General features: G+C 59.3%; 1 protein-coding gene across 4 annotated transcripts; it reads left to right on the top strand.

Moving 5' to 3' along the window:
- PALM (paralemmin) lies at nucleotides 1-26,575 on the top strand. Of its 4 annotated transcripts, none has more exons than XM_081233685.1 (9): nucleotides 1-202; nucleotides 12,753-12,804; nucleotides 13,303-13,383; nucleotides 13,576-13,706; nucleotides 15,256-15,418; nucleotides 17,077-17,098; nucleotides 18,553-18,612; nucleotides 21,047-21,178; nucleotides 24,467-26,575. In XM_081233685.1, the coding sequence occupies exons 1-9, from the start codon at nucleotides 198-200 to the stop codon at nucleotides 24,994-24,996; spliced, it is 1,176 nt and encodes a 391-aa protein (XP_081089811.1). In that variant the 5' UTR covers nucleotides 1-197; the 3' UTR covers nucleotides 24,997-26,575. The 4 variants fall into 4 exon arrangements, with proteins under 4 accessions (XP_081089811.1, XP_081089810.1, XP_081089813.1 ...); XM_081233684.1 differs by having other exon boundaries at nucleotides 18,550-18,612; XM_081233687.1 differs by lacking the exon at nucleotides 21,047-21,178.
- The last annotated feature ends 260 nt before the right edge of the window (nucleotides 26,576-26,835 follow it).

Raw genomic sequence — 26,835 nt, 5'->3', positions numbered from 1 at the left:
GCGCGCGCGCCCAGCCCACCCCCCGCGCCCGCCGCCGCGCGGACAATAAACAGCCGCGCGCGGGGCGATGCCCGCGCCGGTGCCGCCGCCCCCGCGCCGTTCTGCCCAGGCCGCCAGGCCTTAGCCCGCCGGCCCGCCGGCCCTCCCCGCGCGCCCCCGCCGCCCGGCCTTGCGGACCCACGGACCTCGGCGGGGAGATGGAGTGAGTAACGCGCTCGGGCCGGGGGCGCCGGGGAGGCTGAGGCCCCCAATCCCGCCGCCACCGCGCGGGCAGGGAGGTGGCACGGGGCTTCCGGGATCCCCGCTCAGCCCGGGAGGGACTCGGGCTGGGTCGTGCCCGCCCCAGGCCTCCCCACGATTCGGCCCCGGCGGCCCACGGGTTCCTGGGGACTCGGGCGGCAGCGGCTGGGGGCGGCCCGGGACGCGCGCGCGGGTGGGGAGAGGATGCGCTGTGTCTCCGCCCGCGCTCGGCCCGCGCCCCCGGGGCAGGCCCTCGTCCACTTGGGGCGATGGGGGGACCCCTCCTCACTGCCCCGGCCGGCCGTGAGCTTACTCCCCCACCCCCAGCCTGAGCTCGCCGTGCCCTGCACCCTGGATGCGCACCGGCCGGTCCTCCCTCGCCTGGCTGCCCTCCCCAAGGGCCTCAAGTGCTGTCCGGAGCCCCTGCTAAGGCGGGGATCCACCCGCCCGAAGTCCCGGCTTGTAGGGGTGCTTTTCTCCAGGCTTCCGGGTCTGGGATGTGTGTGAGACCAGAGGTCCAGGTGTTTTCCAACAGGGGAGCTTGGGTCTCATGTCTTCCTGGGGGAAGTGTCCCCCGAGGTGGGGCCCCAAATGATGTAGCCGGGGCCCCAAATGATGTAGCCAAGAGCCCGCTGGCCCGGGTGCGAATGCGGTGGGCAGCCTGGGTCTGGGGGCTTGGGTGAGGAGCTGCCGGGCAGCCGGTCCTGCACCAGCAGGTGCCCAGTGAGTGTGCCTGGTCGCTTCCACGCAGGTCCTCTCTTCCTGGCGTCAGGGCATCCCCCCACACCCCCACTCCCACAGGTGGATGCAGGGAGGTTGTGGAGTGCGTTTACGTGGGCAGGGGGCTGGGAAGGGGGTGTCTGGTGTCCCGCAGCCCACCTACCCTGTCCCAGGGCCAGCAGCTGCCCCACTGTGGGCCGGGTCCCCACCCTGCCTGGGGCCGGACATGGAGGTCCAGCCAGCCCACCCGGCTCGGCTCCTCTGCCCTTCCCACTGGGTGTGTTTTCTGAGCCTGCAACTTTCCTCCAGGGATTCACCCGTGACCCGCCACACCCTCAGCTAGGTGGGAGCCGCAGCCTCCTGCCCGCCCCCCTCCCAGGAAGGCGGCACCCTATGTCCTCTGCTTTTGAAAACCCAGACAAAGGCCCAGCCCGGCCCCGGGAGCCCAGCCAGGGGCTCAGGGGAGCTGGGGCCCAGACCAGTCTGCTGCGTTCCCCTCACTTGTTTATCTGCTCTTGGGGCCCAAGGGGACGCCTGTGGGCCTGCCCACAACAGGCCCTAGGCAGGGTGTGGCCCCGGGGAGGGGGCTGCCTGAGGGAGGAGGGGTGAAGAGGGAGGAAACGCCCACTCAGAGCAGAGGAGTGAGATATTCCGGATGGACCCCATTGTTTCCTTTCCAGCCCCCCTTTCATTCTCCATGAGCTTATGGAGGCCCAGAGAGGGGCAGCTGCTGGCCCACGGTCACACAGCACACGGAGGGCCCCCGGGTGCTTGCTGCCCTGCCCCCAGGCCTTCTTGGTCATGGGTCAGATATGGTTCTGTGGGGTCCCCCGTTAGGCGGATCACTGGCTTTTCTGGGTGCAGGCGTGGGACAGGACTTGGTGTTAACCGCTTAAATAGCCGTGCGAGATCGCCTGTCCCCAGCAATCGGGGTGACGATGGGTGGGGAGAGGCTCCATCTGGTGCCGCCCTACGTGAACACCTGCCCAGGCTCTTCGTCCTTCTCCACGAGGGCAGAGCAGGCTCCAGGCACGGAGGCAGCAGCCGCTAGGACGTAATCGTCCACCTCCTTCGGTTTCCATGGATTTTGCCATCACGGGAGATGGTGGCAGCTTATGGTGGTGCTGGAAAGTTTCTTTTAAAAAGACGTTTACGACTTTGACGATTTTTCGTTAATTTAAGGATTAAACGAATTTTCATTAACTTAAGAATGAAAGGATTCTTACAAGGCCCAGTGTGGGCGCTGGGTGGTGCTCCGAATGTGGGACAAGGGTGGGGCCTGGGTGGGGGATCTGGAGCTGGGTGCATCGTGCTATGGGGAGGATTTGCTGTGTGGCCCCAGGTGAGGGTGAGGTGCTGCTCCTCTGGGACCCTCAGGCCCCGGCTGGTAAAATAAAAGATATTTTAGCTGGGAGCTGCCACCTCAGATGTCCAAAGCCCTCTCCTGGGTGAGGGGAAGGCTCGGACCCCGGGACAGAGCAGGAAAGCAGAGTTGGGTCGGGACCTTCCCAGAACCCTGACTGCCCTGAGGCCTGGACAGTTTCAAGGAGAACATCTCAATTGGGTGCTAAGTGGGTTCTTAATGCTGCTTTCACGCTTGCGAATCTCCCTTTAATGAGAAGCAGAACCAGTTAAAAGGCAGCAGTAGCCAGTGATAATTGAACTTAATAACAAGTTTTTATTTTCATCTTTTTTTTTTTTAATGTTTTTACTCTGATGTGTGTGGCAGTGGCTTCTGGTTTTCTTAGTCTGGGTAACGATGTAACTTTGTTTCCTTTGAAAACAAAGGGGTTGGATTTAGACAGTGAGTGGATTTGAAGGGAAGGGACAAGCAGCTAATACTAGAGGTGGTGGCAGGAATGCGGGAAGGTGGTCTGAGAAGTGCAGGTGTGATTTAGTTACTTAACAGTCATTGAGCACTTGCCGTATACCAGGCCCTGTTCTGAGTGCTTTGTCCACGTGGGGAAACTGAGGCACAGAGAGGTGACACGACATGCCTGAGGCCACACAGCCAGAAAGGGGTGATGTTGGCATTTGCTACTGGGCCATCCTCTTAGGTGCCAGGAAAGGCTGGGGAGGGGGTCTTTGCACATTCCTGTATCCAGGGGTTGTGGGCTGGGGGGTTCCTAGGTATCCCGACATCAGCTTTTCAGCCTGGTTGGCTGGCTGGGCTACATAGAATGTGGCCTTTGTTGTGGTCTGGGCTCCTGGGGCCATCTGCCCTTGCATCCACCCCAGGGACCCCTTCTGTGACTGCTGACTTGGGAGTGGGGCATGGAGAGGGGGTTTCTCACCCCCCATGGGCCTCGGTCATGCCACCCCCCTTCTCTGGGCTTCACTTTTCTCATCTGATGAATGGAGACACGAGCCCACCCAGGCCCCTCCTGGGTGGGGTGCAGCTAGGGGAGGGTGGGTGCTGTAGGGATTGGGCCCTGTAAGGACCACTCACAGCTCTGTCCCAGCCCTATGGGGAGGGCCCATCTTCAAGGGCTTCAGGTTTTGATGCAGAAAAGTGGGTTGATTTTCTTAAAGAGTATCACGTCACCTTTTTCCAAGTCTGGGACCCTATTCCCTCCATCCTATCTCTACCCAGGAAGCCTGTCATCTGTTTTGGGTTTTTGTTTGTTTGTTTGTTTGGTTTTGGCCACAACGTGCAGCTTGCAGGATCTTAGTTCCTCAACCAGGGATCAAACCTGGGGCCCGGCAGTGAAAGGGCCGAGTCCTAACCACTGTCCCACAAGGGAATTTCCTCATCTGTTCATTTAAGAAACACTCCCTGCTGATCACCCTAGCCCTGTGCAGGATCAGAGGGGTCTGGGTCTGGAGGAGCCCATGGAGGGTCTTCTCTGAGGTGTGCGGAAGGTTTCCTGTCCATTCTGTCATGGACCTTTTCTGAGAAATATATTTAAGGGTTTACCCAGGCAGGCAGAAGGGTGTTCCTGGTGCAGAGACTGGTCTGTGCAAAGGACCAGACATGGGAACGTGTTGGGAGAAGGCAGTGTTCTTTGGTTTGTGCTCTTGGGGCTAGGTCCTTCTGGGCCTACAGTGCCCAGCTGGGGAGCCACAGGGAGCCATGGATGGTATCTGAGCAGGGGAGGAGTGAGGTTCTTACCTAGGCACCAGAAAGAGGCTCTGGCAGCAGAGGGGCCAGAGCAGGGAGAAGCAAGTCAGAACTCAGCCTGGACAGGGACAGTGGGAGCAGCTTGGGGAGAAAAGCCAGAGCCGGGGGAGGGGTGGCAGGACCCGAGGTCTGGGTCGGCGTAGACTGACTTCAGAACTTTGTGGTGGTCAGAGCTGCCTACAGGGACAGTGGCCTGGTCAGGGCAAGATGGCCCAGCCCCTGTATGTGCTGGGAGGCTAGAGTGCACCCTGGCCATGCTTCAGAGGGGTCTCCATGCAGCACGAGATGGCTGAGTGGAGGTCATGGTGTCTGAGGAGTGGAGAACTGGGCTGTGGTATCTGTCTCCTGCCTGACAGGTTTCAAGCAGAAACTCAGGGCAAGTCAGAGCGCATCACTGGAACAGTCTGGACTGGGCCAGGTATTGGGAGGCGAAGCCCAAGCCAGGCCCCGTGGTGGGCAAGACACATGAGGACCAGAGTGAGGGCAGGCCTGGGAGCCCAGCCTGGGTGGTGGGGGGAGGGCAGCTGGCTTGGCGGGAGGCTTCTAGTAACACTTGTCAGGGAGCGGGCAGGTGATGACCAGGTCAGTTTGTGTTCAGATCCTTCTGACCCTGGAGAGCCTCAGGGCATGGCTGGCAGGGCCTTACAATGCCCCGTGGGGTGGGCAGGACCCCAGCTCTGGCCCCAGCAAGGCCCTTGGTGAGAGGGCCAGCATTTCTGCTATATCTGTGTGTATTTTTATTCTTACCAGCTTTTTTGAGATATCATTCACACACCACACAATCCACCTATTTAAAGTGTACAAGTCAGTGTTTTTCAGTGCATTCACAGAGTTGTACAGCCATCACTGCTAATTCCAGAACGTTCCATCACCTCTAGAAAACCCCGTCCCCATCAGCAGTCACTCCCCACCCCCTCCCCAGCCCCTGACAACCAGGAGCCCACTCTCTGTCTCTAGACTGGCCTGTTCTGGACGTTTCCCATCAATGGAATCACACGCTGCGTGTCCTTCTGTGTCTGGCTTCTCTCACTGAGCATCGTGTTCTCAGGGTCCATCCACGTTGTAGCGAGTGTCAGGGCTTCACCCGTTTTCAGGGCTGAGTGATGCTCCGTGTGTGGAGGGACCACATTGTGTTTATCCATCATCCGTTGATGGGCATTTGGGTCGCTTTATATATTAATTTGTAAGTCACGTCCGAGGTGGTTGGGGCTTGTCCTCTGTCCTTTCTTGGATGTGAGGCACCCAGGTCCTGTTTTAGATCAATGTAAGATGTGACAGTGAGTTTCTTTAAAAAAAGGAAGTGATCACAGGACAGATGGTCCCCGGGGGTGGCAGGAATGTGACAAGGGTGGGGAACCCCTAGGTGGGTTCCCCCACCGGAAATGGAGGGACCCTAATTGATGTGCTGGCCCAGTGGACATTTATTGAGTACTTGCTGTGTACCAACTGCTGGGGACACGGCAGGGACAAAAAGAGACAGTCACTGTCATTGTGGAGAAATCAACAAAATAAGTTAAATGATTAGGTGTTTCCTGATGGTGAGGGCTAGGGGGCGGTGTTGGGAGATGCTGGGGTTCATGAGGGTCAGAGGAGGCCTGAGTGAGGAGGTGACATCTGAAGACAGGCCCATCAGTGAGCCCCTTCGAGACCTGGCAGAGAAGTGCCCCAGGCCTGGGGACACGGTCAGTGCAAAGGCCCTGAGGTGGTGGGAGCAGCGGAGTGAGGGGTGGGAGGGACCTTGGGTCTTTGGGGCTGGTCTCTGCTGCTGGATTTGCCTGAAGCCTGAGAAGGGCCCCCATTCATTCCCTGCTGCCCTATCCTGTTGTGAGGGCCCAGGGCAGGGTCCAGCTCCCCCCTCCCCATCCCAGGTTAATAGGCAACAAGATTTGCTCCCCTGGGTCTGGGACCTGCTCCGACCTTGGTCCCCACCATGGGGGTGGAGATGTGTCTCTGCCTTGAAGCTTGTAGCAAGCCCATGCCTCATGGGCTGTTCACCTCACTAGTGACAGCAGTGTTCCCGGGGGCCCTCCTGCGCTGAGTGCCGAGGGGCTCCGAGAAGGGGAATTCCTTCCTGATGAGGGGAGAGACCTAGGAAGGCTTCCTGAAAGAGGCAGCTGTGTTTGAGCTGAGATTGGAGGTGGAGGAGAGAAAGGGGAAGGCAGGGAACTGGGGAAGGGTGAGGGACAAACACAGGGCCTTGAACTGCGTGCTGAGAGGCTGAGGTTCACTCAGGGTGACAGGACTGCGGGAGGGTCTGGAGCGAGGAAGGTGCTGGCGCTTAGGAGGAACCCAGGCTGGGGCTGGGAACCAGCCTCCCCCCACTCCCCCCACTCCATCCCCCACCCAATGGGGAAAGGGGCCACTGGGTTCCCTCTCACCCCCCACCCCCGGCACCGCGTGACTCTGCCTCCCCCCCACCCCCCCGACCTGTGGCCAAGGTCGTTGTCAGCTGTTTCCTTTCAGTCAGCACAGGAATGTTCCAGCGCTGGGCTCCTTGCCGGTCTGGGCTGGGACCCTCTCATTCCTGCTGGAGCTGCCCAGGAGTGGGCTCTGGAAAGACAAGTGTCACCCCCCCCACACACACCGGCCTCCCACCTCCCGGCCTCCCACCTCCGGCCCCGGTCTGTCCTGCCCGCTGGGTGACCTTGAGCCGGTTGTGTAACCTCTCTGGGCCTTCAAAAAATAAACGCCTGCAATGCTGAGGCCTCTGCCTGGCTCGCTGGGTTTGGGTCTCATTAGCTCATCTCCTGGAGCAGGATTATCTCACACGCTCCCAGCCGACACCCTCGCTGAGTCCTGAGCCGCCCACAAGGCTGCTCGAGCCCAGAATTTTCTCCATGCGCCATAAAAATAATCGCGCAAGGACCAGACACCTGCGCGTGCTGATGGTGGGCGTCCTGACGGAGGGCATGTCCCTCCACCAGCAGCTGCGAGCTGTGGCCCATCGCCCAGAGGAGCCAGTGGAGGCTCAGAGACGCTTGTGACTTGCCCCGGGTCACACAGCCAGCGGAGGCAGCCGCCGTGCTGCTCTAAACCCTCCCCATGCGTTTTAGCCAAAACTCAGCTTCTGCGCCCAGCTTGTGAAATCTTTTGTAATCTGGTCTCTGTTTCCCTCACTGAGCCCAAGTGAGCATCTCAACCACCCCACTGACCGCCCCTACCCCCGCCAGACCTCAGGGAGACCCTGTGCTCCATGTGCCCGACCCTGCCTGGGTCCAGGTCCCCACTTCACCATTTAGATGCTTTAGTCCATTCATTGATAAAACAGCCATAATTATCCCACGTGCCTCACAGAATCTCTTCAGGAGATTGGACACTTAGCAAATGTGTACAGACCCCGCTCCTCCCCAGACTCAGTTTTCCCTTCTGTAAAGTGGGGCTGAGACCCGCCTACAGAAGATGGTTAGCGCTGGGGAAGGTGTTCCTATTGTATTGCTGTTTTATTAGGGTTCCATCGTCCTATTTTGGGTTTTTTTGTTGTTTGTTTTTGTTTTTTGCGGTACATGGGCCTCTCACTGTTGTGGCCTCTCCTGTTGCGGAGCACAGGCTCCAGATGCGCAGGCTCAGCGGCCATGGCTCACGGACCCAGCCGCTCCGCGGCATGTGGGATCTTCCCAGACCGGGGCACGAACCTGCGTCCCCTGCATCGGCAGGCGGACTCTCAACCACTGCGCCACCAGGGAAGCCCCTATTTTGTTTTATTTTTCGGATTTATGATGCTGAGCATTATCTTCACTTGACCTTGGCTGCCTCACGCCGAGGGCGGGTTCAGACCCTTCTCGGGTAGAAGCCCCTCCCTGGGCAGATGCACCTAAAACCAGAACGGGGAGCCCTCCCTCCTGCAGCAGGGGTTGGGTAGACCCTGTTATCCATCCAAGCCCCACCCTGTTTAGGCAGCCCCTGACGCCCGAGGCCAGCAGCCCCTCAGCCCCCCAGAGCCGGGCTGGGGACGGGAGATGCTTGGCGCCGGCCCCACCCCCGCGCGCCTGCAGGCCTCGGCGTTGCCATGGGGATGGCGCGGTTGCCAGGGCGACCGCCTCCCGTGGGCCCAGCCATCCATCACCAGAGGCGGCGGCCGCGCCCCGGGCGGCTCTGGCGCCCCCAGGCCTGGGGAAGGGCACCTGAGTGGGGCTCACAGCCTGCGGCCCTCGGGCTGTCTGGGCTGAGACAGCCAGGCGGATGGGGAGGGATAGAAATTCTCTGCCTGGTCCGGCGCCTCTTCTTCGTGTGCCCGCCTGACCTTCCCCTGCCCTGGCTTGGCCCGGCAGAGACTGGCCGCCCTAGCGAGGACACTGCCCGCCTTGTCTCCAGCCTGGAGAGCTGGCCTCACAGCCATCCCTGTGTCCCTGTGTCTGGCCTGAATGGCCACCTGCCTGTCAGGGTGGGGACCTGGCATTAGGTGGCTTGGTAGCTCTGCCCGCCATGGCCCTATTTGCACTGGGGTCTCAGCTGCTATGCCCCCTCCCCCAACTCTGCCTCCTGCTTGAGTGGCTCCCTGGAGGCCACGCTGGGACTAGGAAAGGGGAAGCCCTGTGGTGTGGCCTGGAGCTGGGCAGTTGTAGTTCGAATCCCAGCTCTCACTTCCTAGCTGTGTGACTTTGGGCAAGTGACTCGCCCTCTGTGGGCCTCAGTTTCCAGCTATGGAAAGTGTATAGCAGACAGAGGGAACATCAAGTGCAAAGGCCCTGAGGTAGGGATGAACTTGGTGCAGGGCAGGCACAGCCAGCAGGTCCTGGTGGCTGGAACAGAGTGAGCGGGAGGGAGAGTGGAGGGCACCAGGGCAGGGAAGTGGGTGCGGGCTGGGCCTTGTGGTGTTTCGCAAAGGGTGGTGGGAGCCTGGGGGACTTGAGAGCAGGAGAGCGACTGGTTTGGATTCTCACTTGGAGAAGCTGCCTCTGGCTGTGGGCTGTCAGGGGACAGGGAGGTGGCAGGTGATGGTGGAGGCCTGGGCTGCGGTGGGAAGTGTGGCGTCTGCAAGAATTGAGGAAACAGGCCTGTGTGGGGAGCTCAGGGGGTGGCACCCTGCCGGCGTCACACAGGGTGACGGGGCAGACCTAGAAATCCAGCTGGCCTGGCCCTTCAGGAAGGGCATCTGAGCCAGATAGCTGGATCAAGCCTTTCTTGAACTCCACCCAGATGAACCCGGCCTCCCTGAGGAAGGACGGGGGAAACTGCAGAGGGTGCAGCTGGTGCTGCTGGGCCCCTGGGAGGGGAGGAGGTGCCTTCTTGGGAGGGAGGAGCTGGGTGGGGTCACCTGGCTGGGGCGTGGGAGCCCGATGACTTCACCAGTCTCAGCAAGGCCAGGAAACCACCGAACCTGAGTGGGGCGGGTGGCAGGGGCACTGCAGCCCGGGATGGATGTCCACCTGGCAGCTGCCCCAGGCGGGGTGGGGGCGGGGGCTTAAGTCGGGGTAGACCCCGAGCGCTCTGCGACTTGGGGCCTGTTTCCCTTCAGAGCCACAGAGGGCGGGGGACATACAGGAGCGTCCGGAGCTGGGGTGTGCAGATGGAGAAACCGAGGCCCAGACCCACAGGGTCTGTGGAGGCCTCGGGGTGGCCCTGATACAAGGCCAAGGAGTGGGCGGGGCCCAAAACACGGTCTGTAATTTCAGTGCCGTGCCCATGAAGATAAGGGGCTCAGGGCAAATGGGGGGACAGGTGGGGGGTTGTGGCTCCCACTGCTCAGAACCCCTTCGTGCCCGCCAGGCCCTCCCCCATGAGACGGGGCCTCCTCCCTCATTGGGGATTTGAGGCAGACGGTCCCAAAGCCCCCCGCTTGGGCTCGAGACCCTCCGCCCCCCACCCACCTTTTGCATTGTCACAGCGGCCCTGGAAGCGTGAGGTTATTCTGAGGCCCGTTGTAGAGGATGTTCTGGGCTTCAGGGGTCCGAGCATTTCACTGCACCTACTGTGTGCAGCTTCCAGACTGGAGACTGTGGGAAGGGAAGTGTCAGGTTCTGAAAGCTCCTCTTCCCCCACCAGGTGGGGAGGGGGGATGCAGGAGAGCAGGGAGGAGGGGCAGGGATGACTCAACCTCCAGGTCCTGGGCCTCCTGCTGGTCCCTTGCCCCCACAGAAGGCCCCAGATCCTCAACAGCATGAAGTCCTGTCCCTTTAAGGGCACCTGACATTTATCCAGCTCCTACTGCATACCAGTTTAAGGCTAAAACTGCACTGGATGGGCTCTCAGAAAACATGGATGGGGCAATTCCCTGGTGGTCCGGTGGTTAGGACTCAGCACTTTCACTGCCAGGGTCCAGGTTCAATTCATGGTCAGGGAACTAAGATCGCGCGAGCTGTGTGGCGCGGCAAAAAATCAAACAAACAAAAACGTGGGTGGGATGAGAAGGGAGCCTGGGGTTAAATTTCAGCTTTGCTTCTTTTTTGCTGTGTGTTTTTTTTTTTTTTTGCGGTACGCGGGCCTCTCACTGTTGTGGCCTCTCCCGTTGCGGAGCACAGGCTCCGGACGCACAGGCTCAGCGGCCATGGCTCACGGGCTCAGCCGCTCCGCGGCATGTGGGATCTTCCCTGTCCAGGGCACAAACCCGTGCCCACTGCATCGGCAGGCGGACTCTCAACCACTGTGCCACCAGGGAAGCCCCCTGCTGTGTGTTTTTGGGAGGCTCACAGCTCTCTCTGGGCCTTTGGAGTCCTGGGAGACTCCAGGTGAGGCGAGTGTGAGAAGCCCCAGAAATCCCAGGACAGCATGGAGGACTTTGCCAGCCAAAGGTTGTGGGGTGGGGCTTCAGGGTCCTTCCTCCCCGAAGTGTCCCTCCCAGGGCTGGAGAATGCTGAGGCTGAGGAGGGGCCGGTCTTGGTCAGGCTCTCCGTCTGAGCAGAAAGGTGATACTGCTCTTCCTGATACACTCTTCTCCAGGCTTTGATTCCCAGGGAACTCCTATGAATCCTCAGAAGCCCAGCTTCAATGCCTTCTCCTTCTCAAGCCCTTCCTAGGTCTCTAGACTGGGCCTCACTCCTCCTGTCCCTTGGCCCTGCCCCGAGGGGTGGCAGGAGGGTTTGTTGGGAGAATTAATGCGGGAATAAGGCTGCTTGGAGGGGACTTCCGTGGTGGTCTGGTGGTTGGGACTCCCTCTTCCAATTGATAAGTGGAATATTTAAAAATGGAATGGAATATTTATAAATGGAATATTTCCTGCCATATCAATAAACAAAGGATGTTACAGTCATCAACGATTGCAACCCTCCAACGTGAGCTGGTGAGCCCTCAGGAAACTCAGGGCTAAAAAGAATACCTGCCGGGCTTCCAGGTGGCGCAGTGGTTGAGAGTCCGCCTGCCAATGCAGGAGACACGGGTTCGTGCCCCGGTCCGGGAAGATCCCACATGCTGCGGAGTGGCTGGGCCCGTGAGCCATGGCCACTGAGCCTGCACGTCCGGAACGGGAGAGGCCACAGCAGTGAGAGGCCCGTGTACTGCAAAAAAAAAAAAAAAAAAAAAGAATACTTGCCATCTAGCAGCCATCAGACTGCAGCCATTCCCTGCGGTGAGCCCTGAGGAAACTCAGGATGTGCCAGGACACTGGCCCCAGAGAGCTGAGGTGCACATCAAAGGAATGGTTTCAGTGAGCCCAGACTCTTGCATCTTCCCATACATGGAAAAGCGCTAAATTCCTTCACTTGAGATATCTGGTTTTCTTTATCTTTTATTTTTTTTAAAGGTTATTTTATGACATATAGGTTTTTTTAAAATTTATTTTTGGCTGCATTGGGTCTTCGTTGCTGCGCGCGGGCTTTTTCTAGTGGCGCGAGCGGCGGCTACTCTTCGTTGCGGTGCGTGGGCTCTATGTGCGTGGGCTCAGTAGTTGTGGTGCACAGGCTAAGTTGCTCCGCGACATGTGGGATATTCCCGGACCAGGGCTCGAACCTGTGACCCCTGCATTGGCAGGTGGGTTCTTAACCACTGTGTCACCAGGGAAGTCCTGGTTTTCTGTAATTAACTATAATCTTTTGACGTTCCCGACTACCTGCCCTTTGTTGCAAAACTCCTAGATGTCCTGGCTCCCCGCCTCGCCTCCTCGGAGCCGTTTCTCAGAGTTATCTGAAGCGCTGTCTCCCAGGCTGCAGTCCTCATTTTGCCCCAAATAAAACTTAACTCGCAGAGCTTCCCTGGTGGCGCAGTGGTTGAGAGTCCGCCTGCCGGTGCAGGGGACACGGGTTCGTTCCCTGGTCCAGGAAGACCCCACATGCCGTGGAGTGGCTGGGCCCGTGAGCCATGGCTGCTGAGCCTGCGCGTCCAGAGCCTGTGCTCCGCCACGGGAGAGGCCACAACAGTGAGAGGCCCGCGTACCGCAAAAAAAAAAACTTGCAACTCTTACGTTGTGCATATATATTTTTTTAAGTCAACATGATGCAAGGGGTGAGGGTTCCATCCCTGGTTGGGGAACTAAGATCCCACATACCTCCTGGCCAAAAAACCAAAACATAAAACAGAAGCAATATTGTAACAAATTCAATAAAGACTTTAAAAAAAAAAAAAAAGGCTGCAGGGAGAGGAGGCTGGTGCCTCTGAGTGGGGTGGGTAATGGCCCTATGCCGCGGATGGGAAACTCTGGCTCACCCAGCAGGAAGACACAGGGTGGGGGTTGGAACTGGATCTGCCAAAAGCAGGGTTGGGGTGGACCCCCTACCTTACTTGACCTTTTCTGTCCCCCCAGGGTCCTGGCGGCAGAGACCACGTCCCAGCAGGAGCGGCTCCAGGCCATTGCAGTGAGTTTTTCCTGGTCCAGAGGATGGTGTGGCCAGTGGGGGGAGGCTGGGGGGACCTGGGGCCTCAGGGGCTCCCCACACCCAGCCTGGGGCTCCAGGACACAGAACCCCAGTGTAGAGTGGGAAACTTGAGTGCCTGCTGGCACTTCCCCACAAAATGAAAATGTCGAGAACCCCTTAGTGCTCAGAATGTGGACTCTTAGGCCGAGAGCCCTCTCAGAGCCCCTGGGCAGCCCACCTGCAGGAGGGAGACCGAGCTGGCATGTGGTAGGACCTCAACCTTATGCCAAGGTCGGTGGGGGGAAGGTGGGGGGACAAGCTGGGGGGAGGTGGAGGGGGACAGGAGGGGGGCAGGTAGATGGCACAGGCTGGGGCATAGGTGGGGGGGGCCAGTGGGGTGCCATTTACAGAAAAAGCGGGATCCGTGTGGGCAAAGCCTGGGCATTTGTAGGGTCTCCGCGCCCCACGCCCGCCTTGACCGCATGGTCCGTCTGGCAGGAGAAGCGGCGGAGGCAGGCGGAGATCGAGAACAGGCGCCGGCAGCTGGAGGACGACCGGAGACAGCTACAGCACCTGAAGGTCTGGGCGGAGCCTCGGCCAGGGAGGGGGCGGCAGTGTCCAGGGACCCCGGCCTCGGCCGGAGCAGGGGGACAGGAAGGCTGAGGTGACCCCTATCCTGATCCCAGTCCTGACTCAGACCCTAACCTGACCCCCACCTCAACCTGACCCCAGCCCCGACCCTGACTTTGACCTTGGTCCCCACTGTCCCAGTCCAAGGCGCTGCGGGAACGCTGGCTGCTGGCGGGGACGCCGTCCTCAGCCTCGGAGGGGGACGAGGACATGAGGAGACAGATGCAGGAGGACGAGCAGAAGGCGCGGCTGCTGGAAGAATCCATCTCCAGGTGGGTGGGGCCGCGGCAGCCGCGGAGGGCTCGGTGAGATGCCGGAGGAGTGGGATCCACCCGCGGGCCCCTGTGCCTGGGGGGAGGGGGCGCTGTGGGGGGAGCCTCCCGCCCAGGCTCGGGGAGGGGGTTGCTGCCCGTGTGACCCCTCCTCCTCTCCACCCCGCAGCGGGCAGGTGTGAGAGGCGTGAGGAGGCAGGGTGATGGTGCGTCTCTGAGCGTGGGAGATGCGGCCTCCCCCAGGGCTTCCTGGCGCCAGCCCAGCTGGCTCTTCCCGGCGCTGATGGAGCCACGGAGGCACTGCAGCTGGGCCTGCAGGAAGCCGGGGGAGGGGGCAGGCCGGGGAAAGTGACCATCGCCCTGGGCTGGGACAAAAGGCCCTGAGGAGTTTCCGGGCAGGCGGGCTGGCCGCCCAGGCTCAGCTCCCGGGGCAGCGGGGTCAGGCGGAGGGAAGTGACAGCCAAAATCCCAGTGTCCGCTGGGCCAGGGAAGGCCCTAGAGGCATGGGCCAGCCCTCCAGCCAGCGGACGCTGAGGCAGGCCCCACAGTGGGGACCTCGGGATCCTGTCTGGATGTGTTTGATCTGGAAGAAAGTGGGAGAGTATTGGCTGGGATTCCCCTCCCCAGGCCTCCGTTTTCCCACCGGTGACCTGTGTGCCCAGATGGAGGCGGGGCTGAAATGGGCCCGGGAGAGATGGTAGGGACTGAGCAGGCAGAAGGCACTTGCGGGTGGGATGGAAGGTCGATGGGAATCACCGGCCACGGGGGACTGGGCCAGGTGGTCTCCTGCCCCTCCCACCCTTCTGGGTATAGCCCTGTGCCAGGGGAGGGCCTCCCCTTGAGCCCTACTGTGTGGCTGGCTTTCGGGGGCCTTGGCTTTCTTCCTGCCAGGGCAACCCACTCCTCAGGTGGTTCCGTCACTTGCATTTTGCCCGCTCAGTGTCCCCACTGGACACCTCCTCCCGGAAGCCCTCCAGGCTGACCCCAGCTGTGTCCAGCCTGCCAACCTGGGCTCACTTTGTTAGGGGGCTGCAGACGCACCCGTGGTCTGTCCTGAGTCTTCAAGGAGAATGTGTCCCCGGGTGCTGAGTGCCTTTAATGTCTGCAGCCCAAAGGCTCAGGCAGGTGATGCTTCAGGCGGGATTGAATATGCCTGTCTTGTTTTCACTGGGTTTATGTGCACCATTATCTTCTAATACTTGGAAAGTGACATGGTTTTTCCAGTTTCCCTGGAGAGATGAAGATTCCTGTAAAAATAAATGTATTTGAGTGGAAAAAAGGAGAGTCTGTTGAAAGCAAAAAGAGGAGTAAGCAGTGGCACGGGCGGTGCAGGGATCCGGGGACCGGCCGGCCCCTGGGTTCGGGTCCCCGCTCTGCGGCCTGCTGGCACTGCTCCAGGCCTCCATTTCCCCTCCCATGCGCGGGAAGGAGAACACCTCGCAAGGTCGTTAGAAAACATCCAAGTTAAGGAAGCCCTTCTGGGACGTGCCGGGCGGTGCTGGGCACCGTAAGTGCCCAGCAGGGTGGTCACCTCGTGCGCTGTCCCCAGGCTGGAGCAGGAGATCGAGGAGCTGGAGAACGCGGATGCACTGCCGGCCGCCGCCAAGGAGAGCCCGGCAGCCCCGAGCCCTGCCCGCAGCCCCGTCCCCGCCCCGGCCCCACGCCCCGCCCAGGAGGACCAGAGGGCCGAGGCTGTGCTGAATTCTCAGCAGGTAAGAGGTTCCCGGGGCGCCGCCCTGCTGGCCCAGATCCAGACACCCTCACTGCCTCTGGGGCTGTGGCCAGTGGCGCATCCAAATCCCAGCCTAGCCACTTCCCAGCTGTGTGACCTGCATGCTTTGCTTTGCCTCCCTGGGCCTCAGTTTCCCTGCCGTGCGGGGGCGTCATGGGGGGACAGTGGGTCAGTGGAAAACCAGCGTTTAACGGCTAAAGGGTCTCTCCCTGCTTGTCATCCTTCTCACGTTCATGAGCACTGCAGGCATCACCTGTCTAATCCCCACGACAGCCCTTTCAGGTGCGAGCAGCGTCCCCATTAGATGGAAGACAAAGACTGAGGCCCAGGGAATTCCCGGGCAGTCCAGTGCAGCGCTTCCACTGCAGGGGGCACGGGTTCGATCCCTGGTCAGGGAACTAAGGTCCTGCATGCCATGTGGTGCAGCCAAAAAAAATAAAATAAAAAAATAAAAGACTGAGGCCCAGAGGGGTTGAGAGACTGGCTCAAGGCCGCACAGCTGAGGAGTGGTCTTCACTGGGCTCAGCCATTGATTCCAGGGTGTGACATCCGACCAGGTTCAGGTGAAACCAGACCCTGGAACTCTGGACCCCGAGCTTGTGGTTGCCACAGTATGTTAAGGCAAATGTAGAAGTCTCCCAACCACCTTTGTTGTCTTCAGGACTCAGGGGGCTGTGGGACACGCCTCCTCTCCCCCCATCCACCCTTGTTATCCCCACCCCAGATGAGCTGCAGCTGGGGAGACATCCCTGCTGTGTGCCCCAGTCCTTCTCCAGCTGCTGCTCTGATAGCTTCAGTCTGGAGCCTATAGCCCTGCCCTCACTGTTTCCCAAGGCTTGGTTGGGGCAGACCAAGAGGATGTCGACCCAGGCCCTGGCCTCCCTGAGCTGTTGCTGAGTGGGCAGATGGGCATGATCAGGCAACTGCAAACACAGGAAGGTGGTCGGACCTATTGTGGGGGAGCATGGGGTGCTGTGGAGTCCCCAGTGAGGTGTCTGATTCATGGGAGGGCTGGGCAGGCTTCCCAGAGATGGGTTTTGAGGGTTGAGTAGGAGTTCTCCAGGCTCGGACTCAAGTTGAGAGGGGGCTTTCCGTGAGGTTGATTGAGCACAGACTGCGTGCTGCAGTGGTCTCTGCCCTCACGATGCCCACCTCCTGGCTAGGTAAGTAACATGGTAACCTGAGGGACAGTCCAGGAAGGGGGCGGGGAGCCATCTTTAGGTTGGGTGGTCAGGGGGCTGAGCGAGCAGCCAGCCAAGTGGAAATCCAGGAAGGGCCTTCGAAGCCGAGGGACACTGCTCATAGAACAGCGAGGAGGCCAGGGACGCTGGCCAGGGGTGGGAGGAGGCAGGAGGGACCGGTGGGTAGGTCTCCGCCGGCACAAGCCCTGGGGCTCACCAGGAAGGGTTGGACTTTGTTCTGGGAGCTCTGGGAGCCCCAGGAGGCTTCTGAGCAGGCTGGGACCTTTCTGGCTGTCACAGGCTAGGGCAGGGTGGGGGATCGGTCCAGGAGGAGACAGCCCCTCTGATGGGGTCACCGCTCAGCCAGGCCCTCCCCAGGCTCCAGCCTCGGCAGGTGGGACACTGGTCATGTGGGAGGGGGCGCCGGCACCCCTGACCTCTCCGTTCTTTCTTGCAGGCCCCGGTGGGCACGCCCAAAGGTACGTCTTCGGGAAAGGGCGGGCCGGGCCCCGGCGCCCTCTGCTGGCCAGATGGGGGATGGCAGGCAAGGGAGGGTGACTTTAAGGTGCTATTGTTGCTAAAAAGTAAAAATAATAGCACAATGACTCGCATTGTCATTGTTCTCAGCGAGCCCCGACTTTGAGCCAGCCCAGGGCCCCTTAATATCATTTCATCGAATTTTCACAACATCCCTGGGTGGGGCTGCTGCAGCACCCGTGTTACAGGTGAGGAAGCTGGCTTTGCCGGGGTGTGTCTGGCTGAGGTCTTAGCCCTGTGGTGGGTCCATCCTGTCCACGCGGGGCGCCTGGCCTTGGCCGGCCCTGCCCCTGTTCCACACCCACTTACTCTGGGCTCCAGGGCAGGTGGGTGGGCTTCAGTTTTCGCATCTGTAAAACGGGATTGGTGGGGCTGAGAAATCAGGGTCCTGGCTGTCCTGGAGATAGTGCACTATTTAAAAGGACAAGGGTCCTGGGACTTCCCTGGCGGTCCAGTGGTTAGGACTCGGCACTTTCACTGATGGAGTCCGGGTTCAGTCCCTGGTCAGGGAACTAAGATCCTGCAAGCTGCGTGGTACGGCCTTAAAAAATAAATACATAAAATAAAATGTAAAATAAAATAAAAAGACAAGGGTCCCACACACACAGATGCAGAAGACTACCGTCCAGGAAACAAAGAAATAAGCCCAAAGTTTGAACTCTGGCACCCATTTTACGCCCTCCCTCCCCCAGATTTATTATAGGTATATAGTGTACACATCTACAAACACTTCACATGTACACATGACATTTAAATACATACAGTTAGCTGTAACAGTTTATTAACTATATTACCAAGTATATTAAATTTCTTTAACATGTTATATTTTAAAACATATATTGAGCGTCTCTATTTCTGTGTGTAAAGCATGGAAAGAGCGCCACCAGCCAGGATTGGAGGTGGTAGCCAGAAGTGTCTTTGGCCTGATTTGTCATGAGTTAATTATTCATGGGGAGAGAATGTCTCCTTGTCTTACTGTGGAATTAAAAATTAATAATTAAAAAAAAATCCATGCAGGCTTCTCAGGGATTTTGTGAAAATCATTTGGGTCAAAGAGATGGGCAACGGACTGTGGGGCTGAAGTGTGTTTTCTTTTGGGGGAGCGATTCCATGTGTGTTCGGGGGTTCTGGGCATGCACACATGTGCAGAGGGGTCCAGGTGCGTGCACGTGTTAGGGGGAGGATCCAGGTATCTGGGTGAGTGTGTGGGAGGGTGGTCTAAGTGTCTGGGGGTGTCTCCACATGCCTGAGGGTGTCCACGTGTCTGGGGTGTGTCCATGTGCCTGGGGGGAGTCCATGTATCTGGGGGGTGTCCACATGTCTTGCAGGGGGGAAAATCTGTGTGTTTTCTCATCTGAATCTTTCTCTCTCTCTCTCCCCTTTGCCCCCCAAGCAGAGAAGCGAATCTCCAACACCCCCCTGAGGACGGTTGAAGGCTCCACCATGATGAAGGCAGGTGGGTTGGCCCCAGGCTCAGACCCATGTCCAGCCACTGTCCTGGGCTGAGTGTCAGCCCTGGGGGGCCTGGGGGGCCAGGTCAGGGGGCCAGGTCGGATGCAGACGCGCCCTCAGCAATACCTGGTGGGGGCTGTGGTTATGGGGGGGCAGCTGGACCAAGGCCGCAGCTCTGAGCCTGGGTGGGGCCGGGCGCCCCCTCTGCTTTGGCACATCCGTCACAAGCCAGCTCAGCTTCCCCGAGAAGATGGGCCCCCTCGCATGGCGTTTCTAACCTGACGCCCCTCCTGGCTTCCATCCCCCAACCTCGCAGCTCGCTCCCGGGGCCCGGGAGGAGGGAGGCGGGCACAGGCTCACACGCTCACTGCAAACCTTCCTTCCCTTCATCATCCTCGGCCCACCTTGGGAGAGGGAGTGAGCACCCTGTCCCTGGAAGTAACCAAGCAGGGCAGAGTCAGAATTAGTGCTCAGCACTCTACAAGGTCAGGTTCACATCCCTGCTTGATCACATGACGGCTGGCACCGGGTTGGGGGGGGATTGTAGTGACCTCGTGCCCAGGGCCCAGCACAAACCCAGTAACAAGAGTGACCAGAAGTCACGACGAACGGCAGAACCTTGTTGCTTCTGTCCCCGAGGTTAGTTTGGAGGCACAGAACCAAGGAGGGCAGTGAAGACCAGGGCGTGACGACACCGGGGGCGGCTGACAGAAGGGGGTGTGCCAGTTAGAGCAGCCCTGCCCAAGCTCAAAGCCAGAGGCCCCCAGCCAGTGACCCTGAGCAGTGCACAGCCTGTCCAACTAACTGTATGTCTGATGGTGGGGTGTCAGGCTTCAGAGGGATGTGGGATTACAGAGCATCCTTCACCCACTTATTCATTCTGTGGTGCTTGCTGAGCACCTGCTGTGAGCCAGGCAGGAGAGACGCAGCCAGGAGAGCAGGGGTTCTGACGGCAGTGAAAGCCTGTGTGGTTAACTTACAGAGAGGATACAGCAGAGCACGGGGAGCTGGAGAGGGAACAATTGAATTAAAGGGCTCAGGGGAGGCCTGACTTAGGAGGTGACATTTGAACAAGGACTCGAAGTGAGGGGGCGAGGCACGCAGGTGGGGCGGAGGTCACACCAGGAGGGGGCACCGCCAGGGCAAAGGCTCTGGGACAGCACTGCGCCTGGCCTGACGGGTGGGAAGGGCCGCGGGGAGGCCAGTGCTGGTTGGAGCAGCCTGAATGAGGCGGGGAGGGGGAGGAGGGGACGGGGCGGGTCAGGACATGCAGGGCCAGGGGTGGGGTGGGGCGTGGCGTGGGGCCCTCAGGGCGCCCCGCTGGGTTCTCACAGGCGCCCCCAGGCGGCTTCGGGGAGAACAGGCCGTGGGCGGCGGCGGCGATAGGGTGGAGGGGACGGCGGGGGTCCGGGAGGGGTGGGGGGGCGTGAAGGTGGGGCGTAAATGATGGAGGATGGCGGGTTATTGTGTGGGGGGTGGGGGGATGATGGCGAGGGATGGTGGGGGGAAATGGTAGGGGTGGCGGGGAGGGGGAAGGATGGTGGGGGGGGTGAAGGGAAGGGATGGATGAAGGAGGAAATGGTGGGGCAGATGGTCCAGGAGGACGGTGGGGGCATGCTGTGGGGGACAGGGGAGATGCGAGAGGGCTGGGGAATGGTGGGGTGAAGGTGGTGGGGAATAGTGGGGGCGGATGCAGCTCCCCCCCGCTCCCCGCGCAGGGGCTGCGGAGGCACGAAAAGTGGGCGGGTTCTGGGAGTCCTGAAGGCAGCACCCGGGAATTTGCAGATGGACCGAGGAGCGGGTATGGGAGTGGTGAGAGAGGGAGGAGGGAGAACGGAGGTGTCCTTGTGAGGAATGGGAAGACCTGGGAGGGGCAGGTGGGGAGGGGTCTTGGCCGTGGTGATGTGGGGCCCTTCATGGAGGCGGGCTGGGGACCCCAGGCAGACGATGTCTGCAGAAGGGGGGCAGATGCTGGCTGTTGAGCGGTGGCCTTAACGGGTTGTGACTGCATTCCTGTCCAGAGGGCATCATACCCTTTCCACAGTGGAGCAGGTGAGAATATCGATATATCAGTAGTCGACTTAGACGTGCAGCACAGAGAATGCGGCAGTCCAGAACATTGCGAGACGCGAGCTTGCTCACCCGCGTTCCAGTCCTGGCTGGAGTGGGCCAGGGACGCCCCCGAGTCACTGGGACAGTTCAAGGCTTTGCAGACGGGGCGGGGTGGCCGGGATGTCCTCGGATCCCGAGCACAGGAATTCAGACCCCTCGCCCACGGGACTGGGGAGCTAGGGAAGGATGCTGAGCTGGGGGGGACCGCGTCGAGGGCACCCGCTGCTTGGCTCTGCGCTGCCGGCTCCCCTTCCTGGCTTGGCTGCAGCCCGGCGGGGGGCACATGGGCAGGTGGGCCGCGGCGTGACCCGTGCCTCTCGTGCCAGCCATGTACTCGGTGGAGATCACGGTGGAGAAGGACAAGGTGACAGGGGAGACCCGGGTGCTGTCCAGCACCACCGTGCTCCCCCGGGAGCACCTCCCTCAGGGCATCAAGGTCTACGAGGACGAGACCAAAGGTACGCGCCCCTCCCCCGCCCCGCCACCGCCCCGCCACCGCCCTGCCAGGCTCCATCCAAGAACCCACCTGGAGGCGTGGCCAGCGCCAGGCTGGGCTGGGGAGGCGAATCCTGAGTGGCGCCTGCTGTCCTGGGTGCTTCCCAGCCAGAGGGCCCAGCCCTTCAACCCCAGTTTCACAGATAACTCATTTAAATAATTACTGTTGTAATAAAGGCTACAAAAAACCCCCCAGAGGTGCAGAGGGGGCCGAGTGAGGGTCCAGCAGTGCGGGGAGGGGGCAGAGGAGGTGAGAAGGTGCACAGTGGGCGTAGGGGAGCAGTGCGCCTGGTGAGGACACAGCATGTGCAAAGGCCCTGAGGTGGGATGGAGTTTGCTGGACTGGGGAATCAGAGGAGCCCATGCAGCTGATGCGGAGTGTGGGGGGGATGGTGAGCCTTGGCGGGGGTGGTAGGGGCCACCGTGCTGAGACCTGGTTTGGTTTTTAGGGTTCCCTCTAACGGCTGGGAGGGGAGTAAGCTGTGGGAAATACCCACAAGGAAGCTAGGAACAGCAGGAGAGGGCAGCTTTGGCAAAAGCTCCTGAGTGCCTGCCTCTCTATGTATATAATTCACAGAACGTAAAATTCACCTTTTTTTTTAAACTAAGGAAAACTTTCCTTTAAACTGTGAAATCTGTCAGAATTTAGACAGCCATCTCATAAACATTTTGGCATTTAAACTTCTGTTTATTTTCGGCATGACCTGCCTGGGGAGGGGAAATTTGGGGCAACATTTGCTATGATGCCAGGAATAGAAGCAAACCTACCTTAGTAATGATAACATTTTAAGAAGATGTTAAAAGTACGTTTGAAGTCAAGGCAAACATTTGCTTTCTTCAGGACATGGGGTCCCCAGAGCTGATCCCTTGAGTCAAGTATAAAATTAGCACAGCTCAGCCTCAGGGTCCATTAGTAAGTCTGTAAATGCTGCCCTCATGGGAATATGGAATTTGGAGATAGAGGATGCAGGACACCCATACAATTCAGTATACAACTCAGTGGGTTTTGGAATATTCACCATGTTGTACACCCTCACTAGCTGATTCCAGAACATTTCTGTTCCCCAAATAGAAACCCCATCCCTGCCCCATCCCCACCATGGCAACCACGAATCCACTCTCCATCTATGGATTTGCCTGTTCTGGACGTTTCCCATCTATGGAATCACACACTGTGTGGCTTTTTGTGTCTGGCTTCTCTTATTGAGCATCACGTTTTCAGGGTTCATCCATGTTTATATTTTATGGCCGAGTAATATTACAGTGTATGGATGGACCCCATTTTGTTTATCCAGTCATCAGTTGATGGACGTTTGGAATGTTTCCACCTTTTGGTTTTATGCTATACAAGTTTTTGTGGGGGCGTATGTTTTCACTTCTCTTGGGTGATACCTAGGCGTGGAATTGCTGGGTCACGTGGGGACTCTAGGTTTAACCATTTGCTGGGGTGTTTTCCACAGTGGCTGCACCATTTTACTTTCCCACCAGCCGTGCATTAGGGTTCCAATTTCTCCACATCCTCAACAACCCTTATTATTGACCATTTTTAAATTATTATTATTATCGCCATGCTAGTGGGTGTGAAGTGGTATCTCACTGTGGTTTTGATTCCCAAAGCCTCGTGTTCTTAGAGGTTCAGGCCTCTGGGATATCCAGGATGCTATTAAAGGGGTCTTGTCACAGCCCAGCTCTGCTGTAATTTGGGGGCATCGACCCAAGTAGAATCCCAGCTCCAGTTCTCATGAGCTGTGTGGTTCTGGGCACATCCCAGCTGCCCCATTTCCTGGACAAGGATGAGACCGCGCAGGGCCAAGGGGCAGAGATATCTGTGCTCACAGAAGGTCCTCACCTTGGCCACTGAGCCCTGCCTGGCCCAACCCCTGGGGATTCAGGACCCGCCAGACTGGACTCTGGTTGCTTAGCAATGGGAAGGTGATCCATTTCCATGGCAGCCAAGGGCTCGGATTCCTACCTTGGGGCAGTGGCCAGTGGGAAATACCTAGCTTGGGTCTGTGTGACCTGGGCACACCCCACCCTCTGGGCCTCCAGCCCAAAGTCACTGCAAGGCCTTGATGCATGGACGCCCCTCCCCAGGGATTTGGAAACTGAGAGTGGAAAGCACTTTCCTTCTGGCCAGAAGCCAGAAACTGGCCAACCCTGTGACCCTTGGCCCAGGGGGAGGCGAGTCCCTGGGGCTTCCAGTGTGTCCCTCCCTCCATGCTAAGCAGCTGGGCAGCTGTGTTTCTAGAAGGGCTGTGATCTGGGGCTGGCGTCAGACCACAGCTGGGACTCCTCCCGGGTGCTGAAGTCTGGTCCTCAGAGACGGTAACACAGGTTAGAAAATGACACATCAGGGGGACACGGATGACAAAAGCCGGAGAGATTGGAAAATACACTTAACAAGCTTGACCGTACATACAAAACTCTGCCCAATGGAGAATACACATTCTTTTCAAACAAGGGTGGAGCATTTTCAGAAAGTGACCATGTCCTGTTACAAGGTTGTATCTTACACTGTTTTCCTGGACCACAGTCCCCCACTCCCCCAAATTTAAAAACACTCTTCTAAATAAATCTTGGCTTAAAGAGGTAATCAATCAAAATGGAAGTTATAAGATATTTACACTTGAAACAGAATGACATAATGTAATCCATGAACTGCAGCTGAAACAGAACTCAGAGGAAAATGTATAGCCTTTGGGGCATTTACTAGAAAACAAGAAAGATGGGTGAATGAACTAAACTTTAATTCAAGATCATCCACATGAGCTCAGGGAAGGAGGAAATCAGAATCCCTGCAAATCCTCATGAAAGGAATGCCTAGTCTGGGAGAAAGAGCAGGGTCCAGCCGCAGCCAGCTGTGTGACGTTGGGCTAGTTAACTACCCTTCTCTGAACTCCATTTTCTCCGTCTTTGCAATGGAAACAAACAGACCTACTTTGCAAGGTAATCACCTGGGAGCAAGTTCACTAGGGAATATGGAAATGCTTCAAACTGCGAGACAATAAAATCCCAATTCATTTATTCTTTCTTGGTTTCTAACACATGCTTTTGTGCCTATAAATTTTCCTCTGTGCACCAATTTGCCTGTGCCCACAGATTCCCATAGGAGCTTTAATTGTCAGTTGGTTCTAAAGGTGTAATTTAGTTTGTGATTCCCCTTTAGCCTAGAGGTGGCTCTTAGCCTTGCCAGGCCTTCCCTCCTGTCCGGGAACCAGCTCACTCTCTCTTTCTCTCCCCCCACATGCCAGTGGTCCACGCCGTGGACGGCACGGCGGAGAATGGGATTCACCCGCTGAGCTCCTCTGAGGTGGACGAACTCATCCACAAGGCGGACGAGGTCACGCTGAGTGAGGCAGGGTCTGTGGCCGGGTCAGCAGAGCCCCGGGGGCCGTCGGAGGAGGCCGTCCGGACCACGCCATCCAGGCGGGAGATCACTGGAGTTCAGGCCCAGCCTGGCGAGGCCACGTCAGGCCCTCCCGGCATCCAGCCGGGCCAGGAGCCCCCAGTCACCATGATCTTCATGGGCTACCAGAATGTGGAGGATGAGGCCGAGACCCAGAAAGTTCTGGGCTTGCAGGACACCATCACCGCAGAGCTGGTGGTCATCGAGGACGCGGCCGAGCCCAAGGAGCCTGCCCCGCCCAACGGCAGTGCGGCCGAGCCCCCTGCCACCGAGGGCTCCAGGGAAGAGAACCAGGTGGGGCTCGAGGCCCCTGCCAGCGACCCCCAGGACCTCGACGTGAAGAAGCAGCGCTGTAAATGCTGCTCCATTATGTGACCCACCCGGCCCCCCAGACCCCGGCCCCACCCTCCACACCAGACACCCACACAGCCCAGCCCTCCTGGCGCCCGTCCACCCTCCACCCACAATCACGGGCCCAGGACATGCTGTGTTTTCACACGTTCCTTCTGAGTTTTCTTTCACCGGAAAGAGAGGGACAGGGGTTCCCCCCTCCCGTCACCCCCACACACACCCTAAACCACTGAGCCGTGTACCCACGCCTGGTAGGAGAGACACGGACACACCCGCTTCTCCCCAAACGAGGGCCCCCCCATGTCACGGCAGCTCCACAGATGCGGCTCTTGCCCACAGCGGTCCTGGCTGGTGTGACCTGGAGCCTCAAAGCAGCCCCAGGCCAGCCCACCTCCCTCTGGGCCTCCTGCCTGTGCCTTCCTGCCACCTCCAATGAGGTCCCTGAGGGGACACCCTGCCGGAGAGGGGTCCCGGGAACCAGGGGTTCTGGGGGCCTTCTCTCTCCACTCAGCCTCTGGAAGTGGGGGGGGTTCCCTGGCCAAGGCGCTGGGTCCAGATCTCGGGCAGTTGGGGTGAGGCTGTGCCTCTTTGGGGAGCCCAAGCTCGAGGTCTTGGAATGGAGTATGGGCCCTGCTGGACACCCCAGCCTGATGTGCCCCTCCCCGCAATGCTCTATGTGGGCGCAGCCAGTGGACGATGCAACCTGGGAAGGGGGAGCCCTGAGGATATGCCACCCACTTAGGAGGGGCGTGACCGCTGTGCTCTCTTCTGGCCGGGCTGGGCCGGGGGTCTTCGAGCTGCCTCCTGCACAAGGCAGGGCCACGTGAGCCCCTTTATGTCCTGAGCTCCCACCCCCTCTGGGCCCTCCTTCCTCCTGGTGCTAATTCAGGGACCCTGGGGGACTGCCCCTGGCCTGGCCCCTTCTCCAGCCTGCTTGGACCAGGGTCCTGGGTCTCCCCACCCATACCCCAGAGATCAGGCCCACCGCCAGCTCTGCTGGGCTTGGCTCATCCTGGGCAGTGGAGGGGGGCACACCACCTGGGACAGGGAGCTTCCCCTGGGTTGCAGCTGGAGACCCCCATTTGCTGCCCAGCCTGATGTGCACTTGCCCCCCTCTCACTGGAAGGGGTGAGGGGTGAGGGGCTCCCCTCCTGGGGGCAGCTGACACCTAGATGTACAGACACATCTCCCTGGTTGCAGCCACACTCGTCCCCAGAGGCACATTAGTGCACATGCTCACAGGCCCTCTCGTGTGGGCTGTGGATAACCAGGCCCCATCTCGGCCCCTCCCCTAGGGACCTGCAGCCTGGTGCCCAAGGCCCCGGCCGCCCCCCACCTCAGCAGGGTGGGTGCAGGGGCCGCCCTGGACCGCAGCCTGGGTCCCCATCTCGGCCCTGCCCCTGGGTGGCTGGGATGAGAGGCCCTCTCTGAGGTGACTCTGAGCAGTGGCCATGGAACCCTCCCTTCCTCCTCGAGTCCACCTGAGTCCTCGAGCTGTGAGCCTCCGCTGAAGTGCCCTTGCTTCCCGCTCTGCTTTCGATGTGTGATGAGGCCCCAATGTTCTTGACTTTCCCAGAGACGCAAATAAACAGTGTGAACAGCCCCAGGGCCTACAGTTCTTGGATTTCACCTGGGGGAGGGTACGGCCAGGCCAGGGGGTAGGGCGCCGCCGGTGTAAGGCTCACAGAGCCCAAGGAGCTGGTTTCTCCTGTCTGCGGCCCACACATCCCTCAGACTCAACCCAGTGCTGTGGGTGAGGGAGTTGGTGGAGTCCCCACCTGCACCTGTGGGCATCTGAGCTGCACCTGGGCAGGTAAGGCCTGGAGGTAAGGGGGCAGCTTCCGGTGGCAGGCCTTCCTTTCT

The sequence above is a fragment of the Mesoplodon bidens genome (genome assembly GCF_964165515.1).
Source record: "Mesoplodon bidens genome assembly, chromosome: 4".
In the NCBI taxonomy this organism is placed as follows: Eukaryota; Metazoa; Chordata; class Mammalia; order Artiodactyla; family Ziphiidae; genus Mesoplodon; species Mesoplodon bidens.
Note: the sequence above shows the minus strand (reverse complement) of the source record. Positions and strands in the feature narration are given on the sequence as shown.